Source organism: Puntigrus tetrazona, chromosome 14, assembly GCF_018831695.1.
Source record: "Puntigrus tetrazona isolate hp1 chromosome 14, ASM1883169v1, whole genome shotgun sequence".
NCBI lineage: Eukaryota > Metazoa > Chordata > Actinopteri > Cypriniformes > Cyprinidae > Puntigrus > Puntigrus tetrazona.
In genome coordinates, this window is record NC_056712.1 from 6,385,555 (window position 1) to 6,399,079 (window position 13,525).

Sequence of the window (13,525 nt, forward strand, 5' to 3'; positions counted from 1 at the left end):
CAGGATCCACTATGGCGGAAAGGTAGTGGCGACTCACACTTTACCGGTAAAATCGACATCGGGTAGCAGACCTCTGCACGATTCACCATTCTCCGTCTCCGGCTCACGCGCAAGCATCCCATCTCCTCGTGCGCTCTCTCCGATCTTCGCGGAACTCACAGAAACATGCCTAATATCAAGATCTTCAGCGGCAGCTCGCACCAGGATCTGTCTCAGAAGATCGCGGACCGTCTCGGGCTGGAGCTGGGGAAAGTGGTGACCAAAAAGTTCAGCAACCAAGAGACGTGGTGAGTGATTTATGGACGTGATCTGAGCGTGTTTTATGATACTACTTTAACGTGTTGAAGCGCCGTTTTTTTCGCGGGCCGCTGGGAGCTGTAGTTCAGGCGGTGGCTGCCAGCGCTCCACGTGGGTTTCGGAGAACTACAACTCCCAGGCGTCTGTGCATCTGCACGCGAGGCGATGTCTTTTTGCCTCGATTTGAACGTAAATTTTGACTAAAGTGCCATTAAATTGCATGTAGCTCCCTATGTAGGCATGTAGCTCCTTATGTAGGCATAACTCAGTAAGTAGCCTCCGAGCTAATACCTTTAGCGTTACCAAAAACTTTTCAGCCGAGCCGCGATGGCTTCACTTGAACGCCTCACGTGTTCTCGGGTGGCTCAGTGTCTTCAGAAGACCTTAGTTTTTTACTCGTCTGTTAGGAGAATGATTATTTCTCGTCGTTGTTCTGAAGTGCTGCAGTGACCCCAGGGACGTCCCTCCGGGTTTCAGCTCGCAGATAATGAGTGTTTGATTTCATAACACGGTGTACTTTTCCCAAAACACATAAAGTGATGATGTAACGCGTGCGTCATTTTCCCATATGCTAATACACAGTGTTTAATAAGTTACAGATTGCAAGTTGCCCTATTTAAAATGTAAAGAGTAGCGTTAGTGTATCTATTTATTAAAGGAAGGTATTATATTTGATTGCTTTCCTAAAAACGAATGTTTTCAGCTGTTATTTTCACACATTAAAAGCAGGCAGGGTTATGTAGTAATAATAATAATTAGTTTTAAAGCACAGCCACACATCTTCTTACTTAGTCCCAGATCGTTTTAAGGTCGAATACATTCTTAAGTTTTATTTACGATTTACTCCAATATGGCGTGATGACGAAAAGCCGTGTGGGTGACTCTTCTGTTTGTGATCAGAGTTTTGTTGAAATGTGTCTTCAGCGTGGAGATTGGAGAGAGCGTCCGTGGAGAGGATGTGTATATAGTCCAGAGCGGCTGTGGAGAAATTAACGACAATCTCATGGAGCTCCTGATTATGATAAACGCCTGCAAAATCGCATCTGCCTCCCGAGTCACGGCGGTCATCCCCTGCTTCCCGTACGCCCGGCAGGACAAGAAGGACAAGGTGAGGTGTCTCCGGTGACGTCCGTGCCGCTGAAGGAGGAGAGTTTTTGGCTGGCTGTTGCTGGGAAGTAGGTGCTTGGCGTCATGTTTCTCTTAACTCGTTTTCTGCAGAGTCGGGCACCCATTTCTGCCAAGCTGGTGGCAAACATGCTGTCGGTTTCTGGAGCTGACCACATCATAACCATGGACCTGCACGCGTCTCAGATACAGGTGGGTTTTACAGTTCTCCAGGGGATCTAGTGATGCACACACACACACACACACACACACACACAACGCCCTGATTACATAGCAAACATGACTTGGTTTTTCTTGTGTAATTAAAATGTGCAATCTTTGTATCTACATATTAGAGCCGAGTGATTAAGGATTAGTTGGGAATCGCAGCTTTTATTTACTTATTTGGTGATCTCTAAGACAAAAATATTCTCCCATTATTCAGATTATTTCTTGGTGCTGTTGTTAGAAATGCAAAGATCCAAGGCTTTCTTCCATGTTAGGGTTTCTTTGACATTCCGGTGGACAACCTGTACGCCGAGCCTGCGGTTCTGAAGTGGATCAAGGAGAACATCCCCGAATGGAAGAACTGCACCATCGTGTCTCCGGACGCTGGAGGAGCCAAGAGGTCTGCGGGCGTCCTCGTCGCTTCCTGTTCGGTGCGTGTGCTTTTAGCGGCTGCTCCCTGATCTCTGTGTCTTCGCTGGCAGGGTGACCTCCATCGCCGACAGGCTGAACGTTGACTTCGCCCTCATTCACAAAGAAAGGAAGAAGGCCAACGAGGTGGACCGCATGGTTCTGGTGGGAGACGTCAAGGACCGCGTGGCCATATTGGTGGATGATATGGCAGACACCTGCGGGACCGTCTGCCACGCCGCGGATAAGTGAGACGCTCCTGAGAACGTCAACGACGTGTGTTATCTGTGAGGGCTTCGGTAGCTTAACTCTCTCTCTCTGTGTGTGTGTGTGTGTTCAGGTTAATATCAGCGGGAGCCGTTAAAGTGTATGCCATCCTCACTCATGGCATCTTCTCTGGTCCAGCCATTTCACGCATCAACAACGCCTGCTTCGAGGCTGTCGTTGTGACCAATACAATCCCTCAGGAGGAGAAGATGAAGCACTGTCCCAAAATACAGGTTTGTCCCGACAGGAGGAGGAACAGGTGTTTTGTAATGTGTTATTGCAGAATGTATTGGACATTTGAAGTGAAAAACAAATACAATCACTATAGATGTAGTGATGAGTGAATGAGGAGACCTAGTATTGTCTAAAAAAATACTTAGAACTCTACTTTTTAGGTTTTAGGTGAGCCCAGTGGTTTAGAGGAGAACGTCTGAAGCGTGTGATAAGAGGTGCCTCGGTCTCAGCAGATGTTCTTTCTCTGCAGGTCATTGACATCTCCATGATCCTGGCCGAGGCCATCCGCCGGACCCACAACGGCGAGTCGGTGTCGTATCTCTTCAGCCACGTTCCTCTGTAACGCTCGTCGTCCCGGAGCAGGACCCTCCTCAAACCGCTGTTACAATCAGACTGTGAACGGTCGCCGCTAGGCTCCAGGGGCCAGACTTTATTTATTTACATCCCTTCGTATTCATTCCTGTGCTTGAGAAAACTAGTCCCGTGATGAAGAGATGGACGTCTTTTTGAAGAAGACACACTTTATTTTGCATTTCAAGGTTTAGTTCGCTAGATGAACGTGGTTTTAGCTTGTTCTGTGCAGGCTTTACAGTAGATCTGCCGTTTTATTTCACTTTCCTGATTTTGTTTTTTCATCGATCTTTTTAATAACTCTTTATATGAACATTTCTATGAATAAAAAAAGTCATTTTGGTTACTTTAAGCCATTCTGATTCCCCTCCGATTCCTTCTCTGTGTGTTTTTTCACTGATGTCCTTGATTCGAATCGTTCGTGTTTCAGAATGCTGGGCTAAATTTAATATTAAACTGCTTTGGCATTATTTTGTTCAGGTTCTTGAAACATGGGCAGTGTTATGATTCCTGTTTTATAGGCATGCTTCTGTTAATCTGGGAAGTAGTTTGTGGAAGTGAGTGTACGGATCACAGGAAGTGAAACCAACGTTAACCTCGTATCAAGACGTTATAGTGCACTTTAGGTCTGGATGTCCTGTAAAGAACTTCTTAAAAAACGTCTGGAATTAATCTACTTGCACTCTTATGGAAAATTATATTTTTATAACATTTTTAAGTTGTCATAAATCAACATCTCAGGAAAAAGTTATAGGGTTTCAAATCAAAACATGACTTTCTTTCGAAACAGGACGATGATTTCATCCTAAAAAGAACAGGGAAAGAAATATCAGTGTTCTGTGAAAGGTATATTATTATGAATATCTTGTTAATTATTACACTTATTTTTCCATGATATGTCCATAAACACACTAATATGCAAATTACATTTAGTTAATAGATATATTGTATATAATGAAAAAACCCATTAGTGAGCATTTTATACACATTTTGGCAAAATGTCGAATGATTGTGTTATAATTTAAGAATCGTCTTTATACAAAGTTTGGTAAACAAACAAATCTTGACATCTAATGTATAGTGTTTATTTATGTCTTAATTGTTTTTAAGAAATTGAGCCCTTATTAGCATAACTTATACATGATTTTTTTTTTTGCACATTACTTTTAATGCATTTTATTTTTTAATGCGTGATGGCGTGTGTGCGCGCGCGCGCGCGTGTGTGTGTTGACCGTTCACATGAAAATAATGGCATATTTACCGGAAACAGAAGTCACATCACGTGGGCGTCTAAAGCACCGACTAACGGAGAAGTATCTTCAGTGGATGACAGAAACGAGTCTCTTCCGTTTAAACGCGCTCTTCTTCTTTTATCGGAGTCTGGTGAAATAACGGCCGCCTCTTCTTAAAGGGACAGTAGATGATTTCCTGAGGAGCTCGGGCTGGAGGTACAGGGCTTTTTTTATTGTGCGCTCTCATTGACTGCTGTCTTTTTCTTATCGCTTCCATTTCAGCCGATGAATCGCAGTTAATCTGTTTTGTTTGTCGTTTTACAGAAAGAAAAAATTTACAGAGGCATTTTCAATCGTAAGTGTTTATAATAAGAGCAGGACGGGCGCTCTGTTGTTTGCTCCGATCAGTGTGTGCCAGGGAGGGCTTTTCCCTAAGAAAACAGCCAGAATAATTTAAAAAAAGAACATATGCATCTCAATTGTTATTAATCAGTTCTGTATTTCTAATATATGACTTCGGGTAGATGAATAATAATAAATATAGTAGAGAGAATAATTGAGAACACGCCCTCTGAACAGAATATATGTTTAACTATTACAGTTCATGAGAAGATGACAAAACAGAAAATATATATATATATATATATATATATATATATATATATATATATATATATATATATATATATATATATATATATATATATATATTCTCTTTGTTTTAATTGGACAAGCCCAAAACAAAAAAGACACAGTCTGATATGTTTTATAGATTAATATGTTTTAAAGAGCGTTAAAAAAATAAGATAACAGTTTATTTATAAACTGATTATGCTATAATATAATAAGCTATCTGGGTAACTAGAACAAATATATACATGCATTTTTTGTGCTGAGATTTCTTCAATCTTTCCTGTGTCTCCCTCTGGTGGAGCAGTCATATGATAAAATTAATCTTTTTTTTGCACAAGGTATTAGTCCTCCTGGTCCTGAGCTGGGTCTAGACACAACAGCTCTGTTACACTTCAACATAATCATTAAAACACGTTTGGACTTGTAGTTGCTTATTATAGCATCACCTTGCGAAAATTTGTTACACGCTTATTTTCACGTAATATACAAATATGTCCATTTTCATCCTGCTAGTTGTTAGTCGTCTCCTACAACACACCTGTATTTAACCTTACTATGAAGGCTTTCAGGAAGCGTGCATACATGCACTTATAAAGCTAAATACACCGTCTCATAGCTAACAGAATTTGATGAATTGTATAAAACTGCAGTACTTGTACATGGATTTATTTAATTTAATATTTTTAATTAATTTGCAACTACTAACTTAGGGTTAGTAGAATAAGGTGACATATACTTGTAAAGTTTCTGATAGTCAGTATGTAGTATGTTGTGGACTCATCTAAATAAAGAGTTAGAAGATACGAAGCAGACAGTCTACTAATACTCTAATGACTGCTAGTTGACATGTAGTTGTGAAGTGAGTTACTGTGTTAGTAAAACACAAATTACGATATTTTTGATGAAATCTGAGAGCTCTCACACCCTTCATAGACAGCAACGATTAAGACAGGTAGCAAGGACATCGCTTGAATTCTGAATTATTTCGTGTGCAAAGAAAACAAGCATAACGCCATTTTTCTCCCTGGGTTACTGTCTTCTAATAAGGACATTGAACACCGAGTCTAAAGTCTTTGCATGTTGACAAATAAATATTAACTCCGCCTCCGAAACTTTTGTCAGTCAAAAAAATATATATAAAAAAATATAAAATATAAAATTAGACTCAGCGTACAATGAGCTTTACTTTGCAGAGTATCCCAGGAAGTGATTCTTTGCGTGCAAACACTATTCTCGTAGCTTGGACAGTTTTACCAATGCCCTTAGGACGTCTCTGGACCTGAACATTTCAGTCGCACTGCTGTCTATGGAGGGACGGAGAAACATCTTAATTTGTGTTTTAACCATGAAGGTCTCACGGGTTAGAAACGACACGAGGGTGAGTCTTTAACGACAGAATCCCTTTAAACTCACAGTGGTTTTGGGAAATGTAGATACTACACTGAACAAAATTATGAGCGCTTTTGTTTTTGCCGTGGCCAGCCTGAGGCGCACCTGTGTGATAATCTTGATATACCACACCTGTGAGGTGGATGGGTTATATCGGCAAAGAAGATAGTAGACATTCGTTAAAATGGTTAAAATAAGCTTAAGTTTAAAACACAATCCTCGTGGATTAAATCAAAGACTAATTGTAGAATCGTATACTGATGGAATTAAATGGTTTATAGCATAAAGAGTAAGGTTTAACTACCTAATCATTGACGTGGTAACCACAGAGGGTTACAGTAGAAGGCTAAGTGACGTGTAGTGATGTCGGGATGCCGTTGTGGAGGCTGCTTAAAGTCCCTAATAACTGTAGGCCGCAAGAGCCAACGAATGTGACCAATGACTAACTCTGGACTCCTCGCAGCGTCAGAGATGGGCAGCGACTCGCAGCGCAGCCGGGGAGCCGCTCTGGAGTCCGCAGACTCTTCGGTCGGCGTTCACAGCTTTCTTCACGGAGGGACGTCGAGCCTCCTGACCACGGCCATCACCTTCCCTCTGTACAAGACCGTCTTCCGGCAGCAGCTGCACAGCGTGGCGGTGCGCGAGGCCGTGGCTCAGCTGCTGAGGGAGGGTCCGCTCAAGCTGTACCGCGGCGTGTTACCGCCCTTACTGAAGCAATCCCTGAACGGGACGCTCCTGTTCGGCCTCCAGGACACCTTCCAGCAGAGGCTGCGTCTCTGGGGCCCCGCTCCCGGCCCCGCTCTGCCGGCTCTGGCAGGGTTCGGTGCGGGTGCGCTGGAGGCCGTGCTCTTCACCCCCTTCGAGCGTGTCCAGAACGTCCTGCAGAACGCCAGCAATGACTCCAGCCTGCCTACACTAAGAAGCGTGCTGCGCGAGCTAGCCTCGAGGCCGTTAGCGTCGGGATACTACACCGCCTTCCTGCCCGTGCTGGCGCGCAATGCCTTGGGGAGCAGCCTGTACTTTGGGCTGAAGGAGCCCGTGTCTGAGACCCTCAGGGCCGGGGGTTGCTCTCCGGTAGCGTGCTCCTTCCTTACCGGTGTGCTGAACTCGCTGGTCATCAGTCTGCCGCTCTACCCGCTCTCCGTGCTGGTGGCTAACATGCAGGCTCGGGTGGATGGAGGAGGCGGAGGGCTGAGAGGCAGCTGGCAGCAGCTTTGGGATGCCCGTCAGCGCAGGCTGGCTCTTCTGTACCGCGGAGGGGCGCTGGTCATCTTCCGCTCCTGCATCACCTGGGGAATCACCACTGCCATATACGACCAGCTGAAGAGGCACTCCAGATGATCCCCACAGCCTCCAGGACGCCTCGGGTGAACGCTCCACGCTGCTCCACGGATCTCCGTTTGGCAGCGATGTCTTTTACTGCATCGCCAATCTGCTGATGTGTGCACTGGTGCAATAGTTACGCAAGATGTATACTGTATAACCGAAGTTAAGGAAGTTCTATTAAAATGCGAAACAAAGCATTATGCAATTAAGAGAAAACTCCTGTTTTGGTTCTTCTCAAATACTTTTTGTCTAGGGTTTTGAGCCGTTTGTATTGTTTTTAATGCGAAACAATGACGCATTTCACTCGAAATAAGTGTGTGTTTTTTAAATCAGATTTGGTCTCTACATCACAGTCTCAACAACGGATGCTGTACAGTGAATGGGTGCCGTCAGAATGAGAGTCCAAACAGCTGATATAAACATCACAATACCACACCAGTCCATCAGTTAACATCTGGAGAAGATAAAAGCTCAAACAAGTGCAGCATGAATAGTCCATAATCCTTAATGCTCCCAAAAATCAAAATCCACCCACACATTTGTTCAGACTGTTTCGGTCGAACCAGACCACTTTAAGAATAATAATATGAATATTATGAATAAAAGCCGCAAGCAATTGTCTGGAGTTAAAAACATTTTGACAATTTTTTTTTTTTTAACTCATTGGATTAGATCATTGAGATGTTTTTTTTATCAGCTGTTTGGTCTCTCATTCCGACGGCACCCATCCACTGCTGAGACACTGAGACGCAATCTGACAAAGAAACAAACTCATCTTAACATTTATTACCTGAAGGTGAGTACATTTTCAGCAAATGTTTAATTTAGGTCGAACTATTTCTTTATTGTTATTATATTAAAACTATTTTTGGTTTTCTACTTCTTAAATAGATAAAAATCTCTTTTTTTAAGAAGATAAACTACATTTTGTCTAATTTCTATAATAATTTAGCACTAATTCCAAATGGATTTAAGCAATTTATTTGAAATTATAATTAAAAAATATTTAAAATGTTTGCTCTGTTTTCTTATTTTTTTCTTCTTCTTTTTTATATATTTTTTTATATTTTTTTGTTTTCTTTTTGTAATGAAACTTGCTTATTTAGACTTTCTCCTCAGTAACGTTACCTGAATGTTAATCGCCACACGATGGTGCTGCTGGTGGATTAATAGCCTCCTCACTGGCTAAAACTAAATACATACCTTACCTCAAATATTTAATCTAACAGTTCGTCTCGCTTTCGTTATACTAATGAAAACGCGTCCACTGTTTTTATCATAATGTTAGTTTCAGTTTATGAGAATTCGCACTCGGTTACCGTTACTTTACGGGTTAATCCAATCACAGTGTAGAAGCGCTGCACGCTTATCCAATCAGAACACAGTAGTGAGAGATTGAGCCAATCGGAGCGAGCGGATTACATCTGTGCTGTTGTGCAACGGGGTGTATTTAAAGCAGCTGCCCGCTTTGAGCAGCACAGAGATTGAGTCCAGCATATCTAGTGCACTACCGAGACCAGCGCCAGGTGAGGCTCTTTAGACACAATCATATCTTTAATTAATCTGGGAAATTATTCTGCAGCGCTATACCGTGTTATAACACATTATTCGGCATGCCCTTCTATTAATGCGGTCTAAAAAACAGACAGACGTTTCTCTTTAAAAGTGTGCAGGAGCATTATACAGTTGCAGAATTGTTTAAAAATATGCGTTTACTTTTCATTGTGTACTTAATGCGTGTAGTGATATGTAAGGAAATATCAAATGAGGACAGCATATGTTTGTGCTCACCTGTCAGTGCAGTATGCGTAGTGTGTACTTGATAGAGCGTACTAGTTTGAGGCGTCGAGCGTTCTGCGTGTGTGTGTGTGTGTGTGTGTGTGTTCGGTTTGCGCAGTCTGTCAGTAATTCTTATGGCGCATTAATGCGCTACACACCGTTAAGACAGCCCAGACGCGCCAGAACGTCGATCGGAACGTTTCAAAAATTCAAATGTTTCAAATATTTGTCAGTGTTGCAAAATCCCAGAGATTTGGCGCGAGTCCTGTTGGGTGTGGTGGAGACGTGAGGAATTCATCGAGATCAATTTATGGTCTCACGCAGCGATCAAGTGTCCTGCTAACATCATTTCTGATGTATTTACTGTATTTGTGTGTGAATAAGATTGTTCTGACTTTACTCTCTCTGAAAGCTGATAACAACTCGCAGGTAAAAGTGAATATGATCTGGCCCTCGAAACTATTCAAGATAGTCAGCCCTTCTAAGCGATGACTTGAATAAAAAAAAAAAGTGAATCCTGAAAGCAGGCTTACTTTAATGAGTCTGTTCACAGGCTAGTGTCTGCATTGGCTCATTTTGTGAAATGACTTCCTCTCTCTGTGTAACTTCAGCATTACTTTATCTGTGAAACATGCAAGCATTAAGCTCCTGCGCATTCCTGCAGAGCGTGATCTCAGGCCAGTGATTTCTGATAAGAGCTTGTATAAACACACACCTGAACACAGGGTGTGTCGACGTGTCCATACAGTCACCAAAACTTCAGCTCGCACCTTTCAGGAAACGGCTCCTGGCTGCTGAAACACACTTCTGCTTTTCACGATGGCCAGCTCTGTGTGAGAACAAACGGGACGCGAACACTGTCCAAACACGCTTTTGGAGACTTGTTTTGATTCGTTTTATGATTTAAAGCAGAGACAGATTAACCCTCCTGACTTGAATTCTCGCAGACTCTTCAAAATGAGCGACAACCCCGTTAAAGAAGAAGTGCAGAAGTTCGACAAGAAATGTCTAAAGAAGACGAACACGGCGGAGAAGAACATTCTGCCCAGTAAAGAAGGTGAGCGGGTTTGGCAGCCTCTCCCTCATGATTCATTGTTCACCGCTCACCCTTGAACAGTCTTGGGCTGATCTGACACGGAAAAGTGAACGCGCGCACACACACACACACACACACACACACACACACACACACACACACACACACACACACACACACCACAGATAAGACCTGCCTTCTTCACCTGCGGCTGAGCTAAAACAAAGGACAAAGGAACGGATTACACAGAAAGCTTGTAAGCTTCATTAAGGAATATTCTGTTATTCTATTATTCCGTGGTTTTGATGTAACACTGTAGAAGTGACTGCAGGGGATGGAAGGATCACATCCAGGCACACGTTTTCTTCACGCATTGCCTTTGACGCTTACATACTGAAATACATGCTAAAAAAACTGAGAACAAATAAAATGAAGAAAAAAAGATTTCATCTATTTGCCAAAATTTAATGTGCTTAACTAAAACTAAAATAAATATTCATAAAAAACTATATAGACGCATAAAGAGTGCATAAAATACGAAATAGTTTCTAAAACATATTAAAAGTAAAAGAATGTCTGATTCATGCCAGAATAAGATTAGTCCTCAAATCACCAGATCTAATAATCATTAAGAAACCGTTCCTGTTCCTGCTGAAGAGTTTTGTTGCTGCTCTTCGTTTCATCAGATGTCTTAGAGTTCTTCTATTGTTTTATTGTACCGTTGAGCTCTGTTCTTCTAGAAATACACCCTAAAGGGAAACTTTTTCTATTTGAAACATTCAAATGCTTCCCGCACTTTGCGTTCTGTGTCTGTTTGTCAAAGTCCTCTTTTGTTTTTCTCGTGCACTATTTACATCTGAGTTTGCATGCACAGCTTCCTCGAAGAAAAAAAACTGATAAACACATCGGGTGGGAAATAGATGCGCCGGGATCGTCACGATCATCTGAAGTGATATCGCTTTCAATAAAAGAGCTGTTTCTGACGTGAACGTGTGCAACATCGGGTTCTACTGCTATCATATCATCTATTTCATTTATTACCATAATCACATCTTTTGTAGCAAAAAGACTGTTAATCTAAAGAATCATAACTCTCAGAATCTAATGAATCATAGCTCTCTCGATCAGCCCGTGCCGTTACATGCTTCATCCTCGGGTTAACTCCTCCGTAACGCTGCTCTGGTGGGCTTCCTCCACAGATATCGAGCAGGAGAAGAAGACTGCGGAGGGCGGGAAATGAACGCTCTCCTCCAGAAGCCCTATCATCTATTAATCTACTGGCTTTTCTAAATCCCTGGGAACTGCAGAATCATGTGTTTAATTGGAACTGTGGATATTTGTGTGACCTCTGGATCTCCTCACCAGCTAATGCAAGATGATATTTTTGTTTAAATAAATGACAATAAAACTTCTTAACGGTGGTGGGGTTTTTTTGTCAGAAGTTTGGAAACACGACTCGATGTTTTTGAAATAGAAAAGGTTAGATTATAACTTACTTAAAGACACGCACACACCTACCATTTCACAGACATGTTCATCTGTTTTCAACAAAATATTAGAGCGGTTCGTGAAGATCACGTGACACTGAAGACCGCATGACGGAAATAAATGATGTTACTATAAATGAATAGTTCTTTGAAGCTGTGGTTATTATTTCTCAGTACTGAGCACATCAAAGAGACGCCTTTAATCTAATTCAAATTAATAACAAACTAATTCACAAAAGATCTAGAAGTAAAGAATAAATAATCAAACTTGGAAATGTCTTTAAGGACATTAGCTTTAAGGAGTACTCGTGCTCTTCAGACATTAAACTACTAGTTACTAGTTAACCTTCACTACTGAGCTCTCTTTAGAGTGACTTCCTGTCGTGTTAGGTCTAGACAGGCATGTTTTTGGTCTAGCGTGCTGCATCCCTCGAGGGACATGGAGACACACAGGGATGAGTGAGACGGACGAGGACGGTCTGGAGAGCCGATCACTGTCCACCTGAAACACATGACAGAGTCTCTCAGCAGCATCTCGTGGGAAAAAGAGAACACTTGTGTTACTATATGTCACCACACACACACACACACACAATTGTTTTAGTACCATAGACATAATGGTTTTTACAGTGTCTTGTGAAAGTATTCGGCCCCCTTGAACTTTTGCCACATTTCAGGCTTCAAACATAAAGCTATAAGACTGTAATTTTTGTGAAGAATCAACAACAAGTGAGACACAATCATGAAGTGGAACGAAATTTATTGGATATTTCAAACTTTTTTAACAAATAAAAAACGGAAAAATTGGGTGTGCAAAAAGATTCAGCGCAGCAAACTCTCCAGAAGTTCAGTGAGGATCTCTGAATGATCCAATGTTGACCCAAATGACTAATGATGATAAATAGAGTCCACCTGTGTGTAATCAAGTCTCCGTATACATGCACCTGCACTGAGATAGTCTCATAGGTGCGTTTAAAGCGCAGAGAGCACCATGAAGAACAAGGAACACACCAGGCAGGTCTGAGATACTGATGTGGAGAAGTTTAAAGCCGGATTTGGATACTAAAAGATTTCCCAAGCTCTAAACATCCCAAGGAGCACCGTGCAAGCGATAATATTGAAATGGAAGGAGTATCAGACCACTGCAAATCTACCAAGACCTGGCCGTCCTTCTAAACGTTCAGCTCGTACAAGGAGAAGACTGATCAGAGATGCAGCCAAGAGGCCCGTGATCACTCAGAGATCTACAGCTGAGGTGGGAGACTCTGTCCATAGGACAACAATCGGTCGTATACTGCACAAACCTGGCCTTCATGGAAGAGTGGCAAGAAGAAAGCCATTTCTTAAAGATATCCATAAAAAGTGTTGTTTAAACATCTGGGAGACACACCAAACATGTAGAAGAAGGTGCTCTGGTCAGATGAGACCAAAATCGAACTTTTTGGCAACAACGCAAAGCGTTATGTTTGGCGTAAAAGCAATACAGCTCCTCACACCATCCCCACTGTCAAACATGGAGGTGGCAGCATCATGGTTTGGTCCTGCTTTTCTTCAGCAAGGACAGGGAAGATGGTTAAAATTGATGGGAAGATGGATGGAGCCAAATACAGGACCATTCTGGAGGAAAACCTGATGGAGTCTGCAAAAGACCTGAGACTGAGACGGAGATTTGTCTTCCAACAAGACCGTGATCCAAAACATAAAGCAAAATCTACAATGGAATGGTTCACAAATAAACACATCCAGGTGTTAGA

The 13,525-nt window shown here is 42.1% G+C and overlaps 3 protein-coding genes across 4 annotated transcripts in view; all 3 read left to right on the forward strand.

The window, feature by feature from the left end:
* The window catches only part of prps1b (phosphoribosyl pyrophosphate synthetase 1B), a 3,297-nt gene extending 35 nt beyond the window's left edge, over nt 1-3,262 (forward strand). Inside the window, exons 1-7 of the mRNA XM_043257839.1 lie at nt 1-287; nt 1,222-1,405; nt 1,516-1,614; nt 1,905-2,029; nt 2,112-2,285; nt 2,378-2,537; nt 2,789-3,262. The exon at nt 1-287 is cut by the window's left edge and continues 35 nt beyond it. Coding sequence (XP_043113774.1) covers nt 166-287; nt 1,222-1,405; nt 1,516-1,614; nt 1,905-2,029; nt 2,112-2,285; nt 2,378-2,537; nt 2,789-2,881 — 957 coding nt within the window. The 5' untranslated portion in view covers nt 1-165 and the 3' untranslated portion in view covers nt 2,882-3,262. The remainder of the gene's footprint in view (nt 288-1,221; nt 1,406-1,515; nt 1,615-1,904; nt 2,030-2,111; nt 2,286-2,377; nt 2,538-2,788) is intronic.
* A 944-nt stretch (nt 3,263-4,206) lies between these two features.
* On the forward strand, nt 4,207-8,292 carry LOC122358075 (solute carrier family 25 member 53-like). 2 transcript variants are annotated; one of them, XM_043257840.1, is made up of 2 exons: nt 4,207-4,337; nt 6,607-8,292. In XM_043257840.1, the coding sequence occupies exon 2, from the start codon at nt 6,615-6,617 to the stop codon at nt 7,482-7,484; it is 870 nt and encodes a 289-aa protein (XP_043113775.1). In that variant the 5' UTR covers nt 4,207-4,337; nt 6,607-6,614; the 3' UTR covers nt 7,485-8,292. The 2 variants fall into 2 exon arrangements, with proteins under 2 accessions (XP_043113775.1, XP_043113776.1); XM_043257841.1 differs by lacking the exon at nt 4,207-4,337 and adding an exon at nt 4,455-4,476.
* Nucleotides 8,293-8,883: 591 nt separating this feature from the next.
* tmsb1 (thymosin beta 1) lies at nt 8,884-11,700 on the forward strand. The gene is made up of 3 exons (XM_043258017.1): nt 8,884-8,995; nt 10,196-10,305; nt 11,484-11,700. The coding sequence occupies exons 2-3, from the start codon at nt 10,206-10,208 to the stop codon at nt 11,522-11,524; spliced, it is 141 nt and encodes a 46-aa protein (XP_043113952.1). The 5' UTR covers nt 8,884-8,995; nt 10,196-10,205; the 3' UTR covers nt 11,525-11,700.
* Nucleotides 11,701-13,525: the final 1,825 nt, after the last annotated feature.

Excerpts from the sequence above, each read along its gene's own strand:
- tmsb1 (XM_043258017.1), top strand. The coding sequence starts at position 10,206 with ATGAGCGACAACCCCGTTAAAGAAGAAGTGCAGAAGTTCGACAAGAAA. Across the intron at positions 10,306-11,483 it reads CATTCTGCCCAGTAAAGAAG|ATATCGAGCAGGAGAAGAAG; the intron begins GTGAGCGGGTTT and ends CTTCCTCCACAG.
- LOC122358075 (XM_043257840.1), top strand. The coding sequence starts at position 6,615 with ATGGGCAGCGACTCGCAGCGCAGCCGGGGAGCCGCTCTGGAGTCCGCA.